Source organism: Sus scrofa, chromosome 8 (assembly GCF_000003025.6).
Source record: "Sus scrofa isolate TJ Tabasco breed Duroc chromosome 8, Sscrofa11.1, whole genome shotgun sequence".
Taxonomy (NCBI): Eukaryota; Metazoa; Chordata; class Mammalia; order Artiodactyla; family Suidae; genus Sus; species Sus scrofa.
Window position 1 is genome coordinate 20569768 of NC_010450.4, and position 15202 is coordinate 20584969.

Below are 15202 nucleotides of genomic sequence, written 5' to 3' on the forward strand. Positions count from 1 at the left end.
CACTGCAGCAGCAACCTAGCCACTGTAGGGACAAGGCTAGATCCTTAACCCGCTGCGCCACAGGGGAACGCCTATCAATACATTTTCTTACATTGAACTTTCTGCTAGTCCTGGTAATAATTTCTTGACTCTGATTACTGTACATTTATTTTATCTAGTGCCTAGTAACCACTGTGCACTCAGTAAATACTTGTTGATTAAAGAATCCCAAGTCACCTGTACAGAAAATCTTTTGAATAAACTTTCAAATTCCAAGAGAAAAAAAATTGAGCATTTTTGAAATCTTAATAGAAAATTAAGCAAGCATTTATAAAGCTATAATTTAGAATTGTCATTGTTAAACATATTCTTTGAAAAGTAGCACCCTTTTCTTTTTATGAAGCTTAGCCATACTTTTGAAAAATTTGTTGCATTATCTAGAAATGCCACTCTTTTTAGAGTGAATGCAAAGGTGACATTTTCCTGGCAGCCTTGGTTAATAAATCCTTTTGTTATTTATTCACTCATCCAGCAAGTATTAATTGAGTTCCTAAGAAACATCTGCCATTCCACATTTGTTTAGTGCCTGCGTATTTTTGGCCTTGTATAACATGTTGGGAATATAGCAATGAAAAAGAGATTTGTGTGCCCTTAAAGCACTTATCTTCGTTTGATGTGAAATACTTTTTGTGTTCTCAGTTCAGTGTTCCAAAAAAAAAAAAAAAGATTGAGGGCTGAATATGAGTGGAAGATGCATAGCCAGATTTGGCCACTTAGTCCCTAAGGTGATATATTCAGTGATACCATAAGGAGATATTTAGGAAAACTCAATTAAATATTTAGTTCCCTTATAAATATTGGGACTATTGAGCCCGTCAGTGATCTTACTAAATCATTTATAAAGAAAGCAAATTCCTTGAATTTCCTTAATTATAAAAATTTCTGATCTGATACTTATTATATTATGATATAATACATGTGGTATATATTATCTATATTATTTATTACATATTTGTGGAGTACTTTTGCTGTTCCTAAGAATTATTTCCACATATGTCTTGTTAATCTTTAGAACAGTCATACAGTTTTGAGGCTCGGTGTTACTCCAGTTTCTTTTTTTCCCCAGTTTCTGTTTTTTAGATCAGTCTTTGTTATCCCTCATCATCTTCATGTGGATAGTACAGTCTGTTTCAGTGATAAGACTGCAGTTTACAGTAGGAAAGGAATTAAAGCCTCCCCTTAGTGTGCATTGTACCACTGGTCATTTTGGGGAAGAGAGCAAACACCCTGGTAATTTTTGAGTTCTGAACCTTTAGACATTTACCAGTATTTATCTAGGGTGCCTAAAATTTGCATGTAATTCTTACATGATGAAAGGTAAAGTGCTCAAGAGAGAGTGTGATATTTATTCCTTTTTAATACAGCTACTAATATCTAGACTTCCCAAGTTCAGGGTGTGGCTTTTTGGTGTCCAAATATAGCATGTTGCAGGAATTTAGTCCATGTTACAGACACATGTCCGCTGACCACCATGCAGACGAGGCGCTCACATGCTGGCCCTGTTCTAAAGATAAGCCTCTCTGGACTGTGCTGAGCAGCTGATCATCTAAAGTCTCAGAAGTGACACCCCAGGGTCTATAAACTGCCTGAATTAAGATGAAGTGTGGAAGACTTTACACTTGTTTTCATCTTTTATATTTTAAAAAGTTTTTTTTTTTTTAATGTTTATATCACACTTCAAGAAAGTTGCTTTTCATGGAAGCCCTGCTCTGTTAAACCTTTGGTTAATTGTATTTTCCCATGATAAGTTATGTCTGTCACTGTAAGAACTTCTGACGCTTTTGTAACTTGAAAGTCTTAGACGAATTTGGAAACGTCATGAACATTGGTGTGCACTTACGTTTAGAAATTAGCACTTTGTGTAAACATGGCAATAATCCAGATATTTTTCAAACAACAGATAGTTTTTAGCTTGTGTATCAGAGTAGCTTCAAAATGTAGAACTTCTTTCACTAACAATTTCATATGGCTAACTGTAAACATAGTTACTTTTGTTAATAGTGTTCATTCTTTCTCCTTCCTGACTTCCTTACCGCACCTTTTGTTACTTACAAAGATGTTTTCAGCGTTCCCTGGTGGCCTTACTGTTAGGGATCTGCAGCTGTCACTGCTGTGGCTCAGGTCATTCCTGTGGCAAAGGTTCGATTTCTGACCTGGGAACTTCCACATACTGCGGGCATGGAAAAAAAAAAAGCATTTTCATACTTTAAAGGAAAGTAGTGTGTATTTAATGGTACTGTATTTAGCTATACAGTATTATAGTATATATACTATATTACTATAGTAATATAGTAATATAATGTACGATATACTATAGTAACATAGTAATATAGTATACGATATGCTATAGTAATATAGTAATATAGTATACGATATGCTATAGTAATATAGTAATATAGTATACGATATGCTATAGTAATATAGTATTCTATTATGATATCAGAAGTTGATTTCTCTAAAATACATGAGTTTTCCAAAAGAAACTATTATGCCAGTTGCTTTCTACACATTAGGAACTACCGTTACAAATTTTAATCATAAATTTAGGATGTAGCAGGTTTTAAAAAGTAGTAGGAGAGGGAGTTCCCATTGTGGATCAGCTGGTTAAGAGCTTGACATTGTGTCTGTCCTTGAGGATACGGGTTCAATACCTGGCCTGCCTCCGTGGGTAAGGATCTGGTGTTGCCTCAGCTGTGGCGTAGGTTGCAAATGTGGCTCGGATCTGATGTTGCTGTGGCCATGATGTAGGCTGGCAGCTGCAGCTTTGTTTAGACCCCTGGCCCAGGAACTTCCATGTGCTACAGGTGTGGCCATAAAAAGACAGAAAGAAAAAGTAGTAGGAGAGATGTTAAGATATGAAATGCAGGGTAAAATGTAAATGGTGTACCTGTTGTGTCCAAGATATGACACAGCAGATTGTGAATTTGTATTTTGAAATTTTCTCAGCATGCAGAGGAGGGGAGGAGGAAGGAGCATAATGGTGAAGAGTTGGGGCTTTGAACTCAACAGGCATAGTTTTGAATCTTATCTCCACTACTTTCTTGGCGTGTGAATTTAGACAAGTTACTCATACTCTCTGAGCTTCAGCTTCCTGATCTGTAAACCAAGATTATAGGAGTGGAGTTCCCGTCATGGCTCAACAGAAACGAATACAACTAGGGACCATGAGGTTGCAGGTTCGATCCCTGGCCTCGCTCAGTGGGTTAAGGATGCCGTGAGTGGTGTGGTGTAGGTTGCAGACATGGCTTGGATCTGGCATTGCTGTGGCTGTGGTGTAGGCTGGCAGCTGTAGCTCCAGTTAGACCCCTAGCCTGTGAACCTCCATATGCTGCAGGTGCGGCCCTAAAAACAGGCAAAAAAAAAAAAAAAAAGATTATTGTATTACTTCTAAAACCTACTTCATATGATTGTTGAAAGGATTCATGAAATAATTCCACAGTTGCTGGAACTTGCCAAGTGCTCAGATAGTGTTAGCTACTGCGATATTCACGTGTCTGTTACATGTACACTAATGCATTATAATTAGGAATTCGTGTTTTCCACGTTATTTAGGTGATTTCACAAATCATCTTTGATGGTTTTTAGGACAGCATGTACTTACATTAAATATAACAGATGAAAATTTTACGTGGTGGTGGTACTTCACTAATCTCTTTTGTATTTTTAGGCCTGTAACTTAATACAAGTATATGGCTAAGTGCACTGGGTGCAGTGGTTTCATAAGATTGCCTTTTATAGATGAAATGAGCAAGTAAATACATATATTTTAATCTTTGGACGTTTCTCTTCCACACTGTTTGTGGCTCTCACACTGGCTTAGGGCAGAAATGGACTGGATGCACACAGTTTCTCTTTTCATCCCACTGTCAGGCACATGGCTGTTAACTGGTACCTTCTAACCTCCATTGTGGTGTAAGTCTCTGTGATCCTGTTTTTGAGTCAGGGATTCTCCTATGTTGCTTTGAAATGTGATAGCAGGAAAACAGTATTGTTTGTTTTTCACACAATTGTGGAATAGCAAGTGGACACAATTAAAGACAAAATAAAACAGGTTCTTGTCTTTAAGGAAGGAAAACAGTCAGTTATATATTCAGCTAATATTTAAATAGCAACTTTATGCTGGGCTCCTGGAAGTTTACAGTATGGTAGGAACGTAAGATGTAATTAGGCAAATAGTTACAGAAGGAGGCCACATGTGCGATAATGCCATTTAAGAGAAGTAGTAAGAGGTACCGAAATTCAGGGGAGGAGAGGTCACTTGTAGTTGGAGTGTTTCTTCTTACAACCTGGTTTTGCAACTGAGGACTTACCTATACATGACTCCTGAACCTTTTTTAAAATGCTGCTTTTGCTGGGTAGCTACAGGAATGCTAGTCGGTTTTGTTTTGTTTTGTTTTACCTCTCTGCTACTGGCTATTTCTAGCCCTTTCTGTCTCTTCATTCTCCGCATTACTACAGCTCCTACTGCTGTCTAAAAGCTGGCTCCCCTTAGGCCCAGGTACCATTTTTCAACTTTTTAAAGTACTGACCCCAAATAATTATTATAAACAATTGGTGACAGGATGGCAGTAGCAAGCAGGAAGGGGAGAAAGGAGAGTTGTTGTGGTATAGACTCAGGAGCCTCCCTTCTTCTTCCAGAAGGAGCCCTGTTGATAGCAGCAGGGGGAGATACTGGAAAGGAGAGCCCTCATCATGCCTCTGTTACTGTGAAAAGTCCATAAATGTGTGTCCCCACGCCCTTCGCCTCCTGGAGCTTTGGTTCTGGCCACCATCCTGTCCCCACTCTCCCCTGTCCCACCCAACTTTCTCTGCTCCAGAACCTTGCTCCAGCTCTGAATCCCTTGATTATTTGAAATCTTACCCTTCAGGCTGTTCGAACCCCCTTTTCAAGTCCTAGGAGTCACCCTCTCAATGGAGAACTGGCATAGCTCCACTGGGCTACTGTGTTACTGCCTCCAGGCCTTCAGTAAGCCACAATGCTGCCTTGAAAGTCTTTAATGGAATCCTGAATGCATTAATGCAGTTACCCATGGCTGACTGCTCATATGTAATGTTTAACTCTTGAATTACTACTAGTACTATATGTCCGGAAGTTTGGCTTCTAAGAGAAGATGTGTTTTGAGTTTTAAATAGTGAGCTCTTGTTTTAAATCAGGAGTCACCTATATCGGCAGTGAACTTGCAGTCAGAAGATTAAACGGTGTAACTCCATGAATGTAATTAATGGCCTCTCTTGGCCAGGTTCTCTGTATAAGTAAGATAACAGCTGTCTCTCAAATGTGGTTAGGGGGGTGTTAAATGAGAATGTATGTGAAAGTGTATAGAAAAATGTAAAATCGTGTATCAAAGGAATGTGGCATTATGGTGGGAATAATCACTGTGTTCAGTAAAAGGAACTCATCACCCAGAGGATTACAGGCATGGAGTATTAGATTAGAGTATGTGATAAAGCCTACGGAAGACACATATACATGTAATCAGGGGGCACAACGAGGGCCAACTGTACTCTGGAGAGGGATGGGTAGGCAGAACTTCAGGGAGGAGTGGGGTCCTGATCTGAGTCCTAAAGGCGAAGGAAGAGCAAGCCCTGCAAAGAAGGGAGGAGGGCAGAGTCAGAAAACTGCGTAAATGGCTGTAGGTATGGAGCATAAACTGTCTACTTGTGGTACCTAATTTGGTATTTAGCACCACTTATCTAACTCTGAAGAGGCGGTGTTATCGTACAGGAGTTAACAGCTCTAGCAATGGACTTGGTCTGATACCTGGTTTGACCATTTAGAAATCTGTTTCATCTAATTAAGAACTTCAAGAAAGTTATAGGTTCAATATGATGTGAGAGTATATACTTGAGGGTGGTTGCAGTGGTTGTTTGAAATAAGTTTTGTAAATATCCTGGCATTTAATAAACACATAGTAAATGTTAGGAGCAGTTTTTGTTGCCTTTCCGCAAGTTCTTAGAGCTAATTTTTCCCTCTCAGTATTCGGTAATCTACTGTTCTGGGTTAACAGTTTAGCAATATCTTAAACACCATCTCTTGTTTATTAGAATGGAATCATAAAAATAGAATTTGAATGAATTTTAAACATGGAGCAGCTCAGTTTCATTATTTTGTGTCTTGAGAAGCTGAGTCACAGTTAAATAGCCTGGCTGTAATATCACAGTGAGTTAGTGGCACAGCTGGGAATAGAATCACGTCTATTTGCTTTCCAGAGTTCTTTCTTTTGGTCTTGGAATAAGTTGCCAAAAATCACTCAGACACACCAACCTATAGCATTGGCTACAGTTTCCAGCAGAGACAATGTAAGTTAACAATATAGAAACTGACATTTCTGTAGCTTTGCAGATAGATTAAAAAAATATATATATAAATTTTTAAGGAATACCGTATCCTTCTCTGCTTGCCTTCTGGTAGAAATGCCATTTAGCAACAGCACGTGCAAATAAACAGTGAGAGGTGGGTAATAAGAAACTGGATAATTCTATCTTTTAATTTGTTATTAATTGAAGTGTAGTTGATTTATGGATAATTCTTAAATGACTCTTATACCATCAAAAGCTTCTTATACAGACAAATTCGTATTTCTCTTTCTTTAGGTCTTCTTTCTAAAGTGCGAAAATAGATTTTTATAATACTTGTCAATTAAACATGTTCTACTCTTATTCAGGAGATCCAACAGATAATTTGTTGAGCACTGTTTATGTGCCAAGTGCTAGGGATAGAACGGTGAACAAGAAACTTATACTTTAGTGGTATAAAGAGATGTTGAAACAATAATCTTACAAATAAATAATTATAATGTTAAATGCTATGCCTAAAAGTACAGAGTGATGTATGATTGTATAGCAGTATTTGAGAAGCCTCCCCTAAGGAATTAAAGTTTTAACTGATAGGAAGGCTCAGTAAGGTAATTAGGCAAAGATAAGTCAGAGATAGAGGAAAAAAAACAGAAACAACATGTGCAAAGGCCCTGAGGAAGGACATCGTATTATCTCTCTTAAGAATTGAAAGATGACTGTTGTATTTGGAGCAGAAAAAGCTAATATAAAATGCAGGTCCTGGTTAAGGGAAGTGAAGATATTTACTAGGCATCCCCAAAGAAACCAAACAGCACAAGAGGAAATGAACCTCTCCCCTAAAGTAAACTGTGTGCTCTCTTAGAATTTTGTTGTTTTAAAGATTCATTGTAAAGAACATTCACTTTAGAACCACTGTAATATTCTGTTAGCTAGATAGAATAGTACCAGGATTTGGGAACTTTACACATACTCTTTGGTTTGGTTTTTCTTCTTTTCTATCTTGGCTCGTTGGGAACTGAGGGACTATTTTGATGTACAGAGTGTTTAGATTAGGGACTTTTGCTGTTGATCAGTTGAACAGCCCATAGAAATGACAGAGAGGATCTTATCCTGTTTTCTTGGCTGAGGTTTTTGTGTGGGTGTGCGAATTGCAGCTGCACTGTCGGTTTCTTGGCAGTCAAGACAAGGCAATTCTCAATGCTGTTCATCTTGAATAGGAATAAACACAAGTGTAAAAAGGCTACTTTGCATGTATTAAATTCAGTGGAAAGCACCCAGAGCCTGAACCTTTGGCTGATAATAACTTAAATTATTTGGCTAAATGGATACAGCAGCCTCAGGCACATGTCCAAACTTATGATTGGAACACATGAAGGAGAGCTCATTAAAAAAATAGTCAAAGCTTTATCTTAGTATACAATTATCACTTATGGTATATAATTTAAAACTTAATTTTTATTAATTTTGTGTTTATGGTTTGTTTAAGCGTTTCCTCTAAAGAACAGTTAATGAAAAAGGCAGATTATAAAAACCTAGCTTTGCTTGCAAAAGTGAATTCTTAATTTTCTATAGTTTATCAGAAAGATCTCATCTCGGATTTATCACAGAGGGATCCCAGATCTGCTTTTATTGTTCACTTGTTTTCTTCACTGTCCTCCGGCCTTTTCTGTGATCTATAAGCACTTTGTTTTTCCAGATCCTCAAATTAAATGCAGCCAGAATGGAGCTCTTCTTTTTTCAAACACACTTGCATTCTTTCTTTTGGATAAACTCATCATTGTTGTTCATATTCTTCGAGCAGGACTATTTGAATTTCCTCCAGTGTTTAACTGCTTGCTTCTATCTCTGCTGTTATTTAATATTGTTGCTCTCAGAGTAGCATAGAATCGGGTCCTGGGTTAATTGGCCTGGCCAGATCCAGTCCCGCTCTTGACTATCCAGGTCCCATTAACTTCTCAGTTTCTTATCTTCAAAATGGAGATAATCATGTTAGTGCCGCATAAGTTACTGGGGTTGTTTGTTTGTTTGTTTGTTTAAGGCTTAAAGGAAAAAATGCATATAAAGGGCTAAATTCAAAATAAGTGTTGAGGAAAGAGATTTTAGCTGTCCTTTTCTTCATGATTTACAATCTATGAATAGCTATCTTCACCCCTTCTGGGCCACTCATTCAGTTTAAAGACCATATAGTCTCTATTCCTAACCTCACTCCTCCCTAAGCTCAAGACTTATCTATCTGACTGCTACTGTATATTTGCATTGAAATACCTAATACATACTTTAAACCGAACATCTCTAAGATCAGAACTCTCAGCCTCTATCACCTGCCTGTACTTGTCTCCCCAGTCTGTTCCTCCTCATTCTTTCCTAGCTCAGTTAGTAGCCCCGCTCTCTGTTTTTGTTTGTTTGTTTGTTTTTGGCTTTCCTTTAGCTACCAGCCCCATCCATTTCATCAGAACATCTAACAGCATTTTCCCCAGAATTTGTCCTGAGTCTCACCACCTGTCACTATAACTTCTGCTAGCATCTTGCTCCTGGGCAGTAACCCCTTTTGTATAGACAGTTAAAGAATGAATGGTCTTCTTATTTCTCTTTGATAATAGTCTTGTCTCCCACAATTCATTCTTCACATTGGAGAGTGATATTCTAAAAATATAGATTATTTACCCCTCCTTCTTATTGAAATTAGAAAACTATCCAGAATTTTTGAGTCTTCTTTGGTCTGACCCCTTGGTCTACTTTCTTTCTGTCTCTCAAACACAGCTCGTTCATTCCTCATCTTAGGGTTTTTACACCAGCTTTCCCCCTCTGGATTATTTTCCCCTAGGTCATCTTAGTGTTGGCTCCTTGCAGTTTGTAGGTCTCAGCTCAAGTAATAGCTCCTCAGAGAGACTTACCTTGACATCTTCTTTTCTTTCTAAATAGCTGATCACTGTTGGTAATCCCCACCCCCCCTTTTCTCCCTCTGTTTATTAATTGCCTCTCCCTACTCCCAGAAGAGTTTGTTGTATGAGGGTAAGGATTTTATCCATCTGTCTACTGACATAGTCACAGTGCTTAGAATGGCACCCAATGCTCAGAAGGTTTATTGCATGATATGGATGGATGGATGACTAAGTGAAAGAAAGACTGAATACATATATATCTGGTAAGTTTTCTGCAACCAAGGAAACAATGGATTATTTCATCCCGTTCAAACTTTGCATAGATGCTTATTTTAGAATTAACTGTGCTAATATTTTGTTCTTTTTTCTTTTATGTGTCTGTCTTCTCTGTTCTAGATTGTAAGCTCTTAAAAGGGTAGGAGGTATGTCTCCATTCTAATAAAATGCTAAATAGCATTTTAGTACTTATTGTTGATTGAATTGAATTGAAAATTCAATCTAACATCTTTATTTCCCCTGAAGTTATAGTAATTATATACATGTGTGTGTGTATAAATATATAATTTGTATAAATTGTGAAAGCAGGTATGTTTAAAATATTCCTTCTCTTTTTCTCTTTCCCAGTTCATAATTGGACCCTTGAGGACACACTTCAGTGGTTGATAGAATTTGTTGAACTACCCCAATATGAGAAGAATTTTAGAGACAATAATGTCAAAGGAACAACGCTTCCCAGGTGGGTTTTTATTATCCAGATGAATTTTTTTCCACTCATGGAGAATTATTTGCTAGATGTTACTTTTCAGTGCAAAATCTGTTAAGTTGCTTCTGTGGCTAAGGGCTTAAAGAAAATATTTACATATATCCATTCTTTAATATGTGTAAGTTTTAAAGTTGCAAGTTTTAGTCATTAGTTTCTTCTTGTCTGAAAAATCAGGGCTTTTAAAAAACATATTCCCAAGGAAAGTAATTTTGAGAGTTAGAAGATGAGCCAGCTACATCTTTTTTAGATAATACCAAAGGGCCAACCTCTGACCATGTGGTAAATGTAACAAAAACTTATTCATTTTGATATGGATCCACCTTTATGAAAAGACCTGTTTGAATGGATTAATGTATAGATCCTTCTTAATTGATATTCTTTTAATAGCAATAAGAACCACTTATTATTAGTGACCGTAAGTTAAACCTCAAAAAAAATGAAGGTTAATAAATAAAATGTAAATAATAGCAACCATTTTTGAATGTGTTTTACATAGAGGTATTCTATATTATCTCAATTAAGCTTCAAGTTTACAATAAAGTATGTATTATTAACCCCTTTTTACAGATTGAAAAAACCAAGTCAAAGAGAAGTTAAATATTTTGCCCAAAGCAGCATTTGAATCGGAAAGATCTGGTACCAAAGTACAGGGTGCCAATTTATCTCTTAGCTGTCTGGAATTATTAGTTACTGCTGTTCTAAATTATATTTTAAAAGTCTCCATTAGTTAACCTAATAATTGTTAAAAATTTAAATGTTAAAATTTTTGGTAATTCCACTGGAACTTGGCCTTAACAAGATTGATAATGTTCATTCTAAGCTAGATTGTTTCTTATATCAAAAAAGACTCTAATCCGTTCTTACTGTATACTGTTTGTACATGTTGTATTTCTAATCAGTTTGTTTACATATGCAACTTATAAGTGGCTTCTGTTACATTGACATCAGTTTTTTTTTTTTTTTTTTTTTGTCTTTTTGCCTTTTCTTGAGTCGCTCCCTCGGCATGTGGAGGTTCCCAGGCTAGGGGTCCATTCGGAGCTGTAGCTGCCCGCCTACGCCAGAGCCACAGCAACTCGGGATCCAAGACGTGTCTGCCACCCACACCACAGCTCACGGCAACGCTGGATCCTTAACCCGCTGAGCAAGGGCAGGGATCGAACCCGCAACCTCATGGTTCCTGGTCGGATTCGTTAACCACTGCACCAGGACGGGAACTCCGACATCAGTATTGTTGAATTTACTCTGCATGTCACTGTAATGATGAAATTATGCAGCTAAGAGTCAGTTCAACAAATGTGTATTGAGTATCTTCCACTAGATGCTGAAGGAAGAAAAAGATGAAATAAAATAAAAGTTCTTGCTTTTAAAAAAGCCAAATTCCTAAGTTAAAACAGGATAGTAGAGCATTGAAATGGGATTAGGGTTTTTCAAGTTGTAGATGTTATCCTGGAACCTATAGAATTTTTCTTCTGTTCTCTTTTGGGAAGTTTCTTTATATAACAACAATATGAAATAAAATTGGCTGCTCGATGTTTTGACGACAAATATTCTAGCCACTGTTTTCTATTAAGTAAAGGTTATCAGAGATAACATCAGATGCTGGTAAAATTGTTGAGATAACGTCACATAATTAATCAAGATCGGTTTTTAAAAATAGTGAATACATTACTACAGAAGAAAAGTTTATAAATGTAGAAGTTCAGCTTTCAGGTCGGCCCACCGAAGCCTTTTTGAAAGGAAGGGAAAGGAAAACTGCAACCCCTTTTGTATGGTAATGGCAATGAGATGAGTCCCTGTAAAGGGACTCTGTCAGGGAACTTAATCAACTGTGTAAGTCACAGAACTTTTTGTAGATAGCTGTAGATAGGAGCTATTTATAATTATATATTAAAAATGTATTACACATTCCAGATGTGCACATGCCTACAATTCATTATTACGTTTCCTTTCTGTGGCATTAAAATATTGTTACATCCGCAGTAGGTAGCTCAAATCATGTAAGTTTTATGTCATGGTTATCTTGAAGCCTTTTACTGTATTTTCTGTATTCTATAGTTCTGGTTACCAGAGCTTATATGAAGGCTCCCTTCACCTGACACCTCATTCCTTTCAGACCTGTGTGAACTCCGGCTTCCACCTCTGGGCTCATGTTGAACTTTGCATGGAATTCCGTTTTATGGTTTCCTTTTTACTACATCTCACTGTCTCTCTTAACTGTAGTCTACTGATAGCATTGCTAGTCACTCATGCCTTCATCCATGCATTCACTCATCTGTTATGCAGTCTACTTTTGCCAAGCACCATGCTGGGTTTGGGGGTAAAGAGATGAGGTATGGTATGGCTTTAAGCAGTTTCATAGTGTCATACTAAAGATGTAACAGAAGTATACCCGAGAGAGAGAGAACGAAGGAAGGCATTTTTCTAAAGAAAAAGTTAGAATTCTTTACTCTCTAAAGTTTTTAATTTTTTTATTTATTTATTAATGTTTTTCCCTCGTCTTTTTTTTTTTTTTTTTTTTTTTTTCTTTTTGCTATTTCTTGGGCTGCTCCCGTGGCATATGGAGGTTCCCAGGCTAGGGGTGGAATCGGAGCTGTAGCTACCAGCCTATGCCAGAGCCACAGCAACGCGGGATCCGAGCCGCGTCTGCAACCTACACCACAGCTCACGGCAACGCCGGATCCTTAACCCCCTGAGCAAGGGCAGGGACCGAACCCGCAACTTCATGGTTCCTAGTCGGATTCGTTAACCACTGCTCCACAATGGGAACTCCCTCTCTAAAGTTTTTAGAGGAGCCTCAGAGGACTTCGTGTAACTTCTTCCTGCTCAGAGGTTCTGAAGTCTTCTTAAATAAAATGTAATGATTCAGAGTAGCCCTTGTAATCATACACGTTTGGGTTTGAATCCCAGCTTTCTTATTCATTATGTAACCTCGACCAAGTTGCTCAGCCTCTCACTACCTTAGTTTCCTCGTCTATAAAATGGCAATTTTAAATATATTAAAAGTTTTTAAAAATTTTTTTAATTAAACTCCGGACCTAGCACCTAGTATGTGCTTGTTTTTATTATTACTTACAATTATTATTATTATACTTTATTACTTTATTTATTATATTATACTTCATTACACATAAAGTGTCATAAGATCCTTATTGGCATCATACTTGGTTGATAAGAAATCTTAGTTGACCCCTGGGCTCCTTGGATTTGAAGTCCAAAACAAAAGTGATTTCATTTCCTATTTCTCCTGTGCCTTTTGGTATCCTGCGTACTTTTTTCATTACTAAAGAAATGGTTCAATACTTCTTATTACATAAGTCTATCCGTTTACTCCCAAAGCAGTGATGACTTTTTCTTTCCATTTATGACTTCAGGGACTTTAATTTTTAAATAATTTAAGTATTAGAATGTAAAGGTATAGGTTTTTAAAAAGACGTTTATAAAGAAAAGTGGTAAGATCTAAATTGAGAATGATTTTTAAAAATCTATTAAGTAAATTATAGTTTTCTTGTTTGCGAAATGATAGAAAATAATGATTATAAAATATTTTGAATTTAATCAATTTCTAAGTCAAAGTAAGTTACAGTATAAAGTAACCTTTAAAAACAAAAATATCAATATAACAACTAAATTATTAGCATACGAGAGCATTTGCACTGCTGAGTTTGCACTGAGAAGGTTTTTCGTATATATTATAATAAAGTGTTATAATCATACATGGATGAACTCTTGAAGTAATCATGTAAAGCATTAAATATGTGGCTGAACTACTTAAATTTACATACTAGAATCATTTTTGTTTAACATATATGTATTTCTTAAATGAACAGGATAGCAGTGCATGAACCTTCGTTTATGATCTCTCAGTTGAAAATCAGCGACCGGAGTCACAGACAGAAACTTCAGCTCAAGGCACTGGATGTGGTTTTGTTTGGACCTCTAACACGTTAGTACTCTCTCTCACAAAATATGATGGAAAAGAATAATCAGATCCTCTGTTTGTTATTTAAGAAAGAAAAAAGAAAGTAGACCACTAAGAGGAATCCTCTGTTAGGTATAGAAGAAATGAAATAATACCCTAAGAACAAAAGATTTGTAGGGTGAGATTTTCTGTCATGGAAATGTGGAGAGTAGAATTTTCAGTGCTGGTTACTGATACAAAAAGTTGTAAAACCTGTATATTTGTTGATAATTTAGAATTAAATTTCTAGTTTTAAAGCTCTTGGCCGCAGTCTTAAGGTTGATGTTATTATAGCTGGACGTTCGTTCGTTCACTGAAGAGTCCCTTTAAAAAGGTGCAGTCTCGCCATCTTGATGACATGAAGTAATAAATCCTAACTTGTCTTCATTGCTTACCAGGAAAAGGACTTTTTAGATGTAGATCAAAAACAGAGGCCCTAAAGGCCCACGTGAAACTGTACGAAGTAACAGACTATCTTGGCAGAAGCACTAGGCAGAGAATGCTATTTGATTGTTCTGAAAAAGAAACGATTTAGAAACTATGTCATTTTTGTAAGGAAAATAAACCTTCTTCTTTAATTTGACAGGAATACTTTCTTCCCAGAAGGAAAGTTTAATACGTTTACTTCATTTAATTTCAAATTACAGAAAGCTTTGGGAGAATGTGTTTGAAGAGTACGCATTTTAGAGGAATTACATTTTATTTTTCAGAAGCTAAAAAGGAATAGCAAAATTAATCGCAAGAAAAATGGCTTTGACAAATTATAACTCCAGAAACTAATATTTATTTTGCCTCAGTTCTTGGAGTTAAGAGACTTACAGATTTTCTATGAGACCGTATGGAGAGTGCCCCTGCTATAAAAGGCTTACTGGAGTGGTTGGATAGATTCCATAACTTTACTGGTGGTTCTTTTTTGGCTCAGGCTAAAAGAGCAGCTGGTGAAACAGCTGGAACTCCCCTTTGTGAGAGTTGGTGGAAATGCACTGTTGGTGGAAATTACAAACCCTAGGAAATGGAACACTATCGAAGTGCCAGGCATTCCACAGAGATGATACCCTTTCTAACCTTTTCCTTGTCCTAAGTTTTCAACTGAATCTGCTGGGGGTTGGTTGTCTTCTGTTGAGATTCGATCTAATTTTTCCATGTGAATGATTGGGGCAAATAGGACTTAAACTATAGAATTTCTCTATATATACAACCTGGTCGGGAATGTTTCTATTTTATTCATCCAAGAACAAACTACCCTCTAAGCCAAGCAGTATT

At 36.9% G+C, this 15202-nt stretch overlaps 1 protein-coding gene across 1 annotated transcript in view; it reads left to right on the forward strand.

Annotated features, from left to right (window-relative positions):
- Positions 1 to 15202, forward strand: part of STIM2 (stromal interaction molecule 2) — a 152941-nt gene that overhangs the window by 113425 nt on the left and 24314 nt on the right. Inside the window, 2 exon segments of the mRNA XM_003128897.6 lie at positions 9843 to 9954; positions 13809 to 13924. Of these exon segments, the coding sequence (XP_003128945.5) occupies positions 9843 to 9954; positions 13809 to 13924 (228 nt within the window).